Source organism: Frankliniella occidentalis, unplaced genomic scaffold, assembly GCF_000697945.3.
Source record: "Frankliniella occidentalis isolate FOCC.00 unplaced genomic scaffold, Focc_3.1 Scaffold247, whole genome shotgun sequence".
In the NCBI taxonomy this organism is placed as follows: Eukaryota; Metazoa; Arthropoda; class Insecta; order Thysanoptera; family Thripidae; genus Frankliniella; species Frankliniella occidentalis.
Genome location: NW_026267373.1, coordinates 177,983 through 181,421, shown reverse-complemented (window position 1 = coordinate 181,421; position 3,439 = coordinate 177,983). Strand labels below are relative to the sequence as shown.

Genomic DNA, 3,439 nt, shown 5'->3' with positions numbered 1-3,439 from the left:
CCGCCGCAAACTACTAGATAGGAAAAAGTGAACCTCGGACAGTATTCGAACCGACAACCATGCGCTTCTTGAGCGCGCGCTCTACCAACTGAGCCATTGATGAGGGTTCTGCATAAGTGAAGTTAATCTCCGCTGTGGTGGCTCTCATCCCGAAACATATGGCTGGCGGAGCGAAAAGGGTTCCGTCTCCGTCGACTAGATTTGAACCAGCGACTGTTTGCGTACCGGCCCATCACATCAGGTGTCGCACGGCTGTAAAGTCATGGCCAGCGGAGCGCGAAAATTATCGCCCGGCCGGGATTCGAACCAGTGACCTGGTTCATACCGGGCCCGGACGCTACCGACTTGGCCACGACGGAACGATACAGAGCACTACTTTCAGCGGCATCTTGATCTAAGCTGTGACCGACGCACCCGTAGACACTTGGCCAGCGGAGCAGGGGAAAATGACCGCGGATGGGATTCGACCTAACGACCACGCGCACGATCTGCCAACGATCACGCTTTAACACGCTCGGCTAACAGCTTGCTCCTACGGGGCCGAGGTCTAAGCTCGGTCATGCCTAACGGGAGACAAAAAGCGGCAAAGAAAAAATTTGCCCCGCCCGGGAGTTGATCTTAGGGCCGACAATTTTGGTTCGGATGAAGCTGCATGCGGTCATGTCGACTGTCTGTAGCTACAACTGTTTAACTACCAAAGGGAAGTGTGGCTAGTGGCGTCGGACATCGTATGTTTCCCCATTTGTGACCACATTTTTCTGTCCATGAACAGGGACGTGTCTACTCCCACTTGTCGCCGCGACATGAGTCGTCGCTTGGACGCCTGCGAGGCAGGCCACGCCACGGCTTCTATCTAAGGCGTCTGTAGTGACGAGGACTTTGGGTTTAGGCTCCTTTTGACTCCAAGCTCATAAATCCTTTCGAAAGTTAAGAAGTGACGCCGTGTCAATCTAGGCGTGGGTCGATGATTGTCGCTGAAAACGCCTGGAGGGTAGGCAATGCTTTCTTGAATCGGGCCCCCGCGGCCCCCTGTCCCTCCGAGCGCTTGGACATGGCGAGAGCTTCAGAGAGGCATTGACATATTTCGTTTTCGCTTTAGTTCTTAGCGCAGTTTACTTCTGGTTGATATTCTAGCATTGGCGAAAGTAATGAATTGGTCTATACAAGGTTCAGTTTAAGCTGACTCGGGCACTGTCGGCTTTAGTAGCTACAATCGTGTAGCTAAAAACAGCGACGTAGCCAGCAGGGGGTATCGCCGCCTAGGCGCGGAGGGTAGGCCACCATCTCTACGCAGACACTTGGCGGCCGGTCCGGCCCGACGCACCGCAGGCGTTGTCATTTGCCTTGTCTCAGATTACACCCGTATAAGACACATACTTAGAAAACAAATAGATACAATTTTTTTACTTTTGTGAAACCTCGTTCGGGTTTCTGGACCTCACCTGGGTCATTGGTCATCGCCATCTTTTGATATGCTGTTCCCGAACTTCAAGACGCGCTAATAGGTAAATGTATGGGGGGTGGGGGGATTCAGTACGCTACTTGTCTCTGTGGGTTGGAGACTCCCGCCCGCGCCCCGTGGTATTCGTCTAGTTGCGTCCGTGGCTTTCGGCTAGTGAGGGAATATCCGCAGAGCAAGCAAGGACTTGGCTTCTGCTTACACCCCGGGGGCGTCGGATATCATAAATTGCCCGAAAAATGACTGTTTAATGTCGGGTCGGATTAAGCTAACTGTGGCCACAAAAATGTGGCGCTTGAGTAACAACAGCTACAACTATGTAGCTAAAACAGTGACGTGTCCCACGGGTCATTCACAAAACCATATCGTAATTTTTTTGTTTTTATTTCTCATTTATTTTAACATGATGACATTTATAAAAATCCTATTGTTGTTGCTAACAGTCCTTCCCCTATATACTAAGGTACACATAACAGGATGAAAAAAATACATTTTCTAATGACAGTCTTTGCATATTTTAAGCTGTCAAGTTGGCACTTGACCCTAGATCAACATTGAAATAATTATTTTACAACATGAAAAGCATCAATTACATGAAATGGATTACGAATTGAACAAAATCTTAGCAAAGACACCAAATTGGAAAGATGAAACTGTGAGAGTTAGAGAGAAGTGATTGATGAAACAGATAATAACACAGCATAATGCTTCTAACATTGATATGCTTTTAAAAAGTTTCAATCCATTTTCATTACTGAAATATTTGTATGATACACACACAAAAGCTGCAAAGTAATTTACTTGCATTCTATGTGGAATAGAAAATTTGCAAATGTATGAAGTATTCCATGGTTTGTAGAATCAGAGATACAATTTTCACGTAATGGCAAATGGGTGATAGAATTTCCCACAATTACTGAAGATTTGTACCTCATACTTGAGTGAATTACACCTATGTTTTAAATGAAAAAAATGTTTGCACGTTTGTTTACTTTGTAAATTTTACTTTGTGTAATAAAAGACAGCTGCAGCTGTTAATTATGGAGTAAAACATCTAACAGCAACTTCATGGAATAACATAACACTCACTCTTTTTAAAAGCAACCATAAAGCTGTGCTTGTCTTTGAAATGAAACAAAGAATATAGACATGATTTATAGCAACATTAAAATTATGGCCACAAACCTAGAAATCCACAAACTTGTCATGGTTCAATTTCCATTGAAGAAAAATCACATTAGTCAATACTAATATATTGACAAAAATTGTTAGTAGAGGAGGACTTGGAAGATACTTAAAAAAGCAGATAAATAACACACATTAAAACAGCCTCTTAGAACAAAGTCTAGCTAGAATTATTTGTACTCAATCACACTGTTCATGCCTACACAAAATTTTCAATAATGAATAGGAAGTAATGCAAACCTAGCTACTATTAACAGGGATCACACTGACTTAGATTTTTGAGTAGGTTATTGTAAGCGTTGGGCAAATATAAACTATACCATCAACTGCACAGGTCTTATTAAACAACATTTAAACATCAAAAAAATAAATATTTAGCTTTGATTGAAATTAAGGGTTGAATTTAAATAATCTAAATGAGTTCTGATCTCATAAGATTATTTCTTCCAATAACCACACTTTATAGTGAAACCATAAATCCTTACACTTTATCAGAGGAACTAGTACAGGACATCAACACAAGAAGAATGGAGAGATGGAATGCTGAGGCGATTGGATGCTTCATAAAATTCTTCTTTGGTTCATCTTTTTGACCTCTCTGCACGACCGATGCAACACCACTTTTGTCTATGAGACCTTGTCAATAATTTTATATAACTGTATTTATGACCTCCAACAAATCCATAGGACAAAATTTATGGTGTCACCTTCAACACACACAAAATTTTAACAAACAAGTGTAAATTGGATTTTGGAATGTAAGTTAGCCTTAATGCAAATAATCAATAAAACACT

General features: G+C 42.4%; 1 protein-coding gene across 1 annotated transcript in view; it reads right to left on the bottom strand.

Annotated features, from left to right (window-relative positions):
- Positions 1-1,917: 1,917 nt before the first annotated feature.
- Positions 1,918-3,439, bottom strand: part of LOC127750732 (dipeptidyl aminopeptidase-like protein 6) — a 53,677-nt gene continuing 52,155 nt past the window's right edge. Inside the window, exons 3-5 of the mRNA XM_052273100.1 lie at positions 2,261-2,411; positions 2,067-2,213; positions 1,918-2,002 (exon numbers count right to left, since the gene is read on the bottom strand). Of these exons, the coding sequence (XP_052129060.1) occupies positions 1,918-2,002; positions 2,067-2,213; positions 2,261-2,411 (383 nt within the window). The remainder of the gene's footprint in view (positions 2,003-2,066; positions 2,214-2,260; positions 2,412-3,439) is intronic.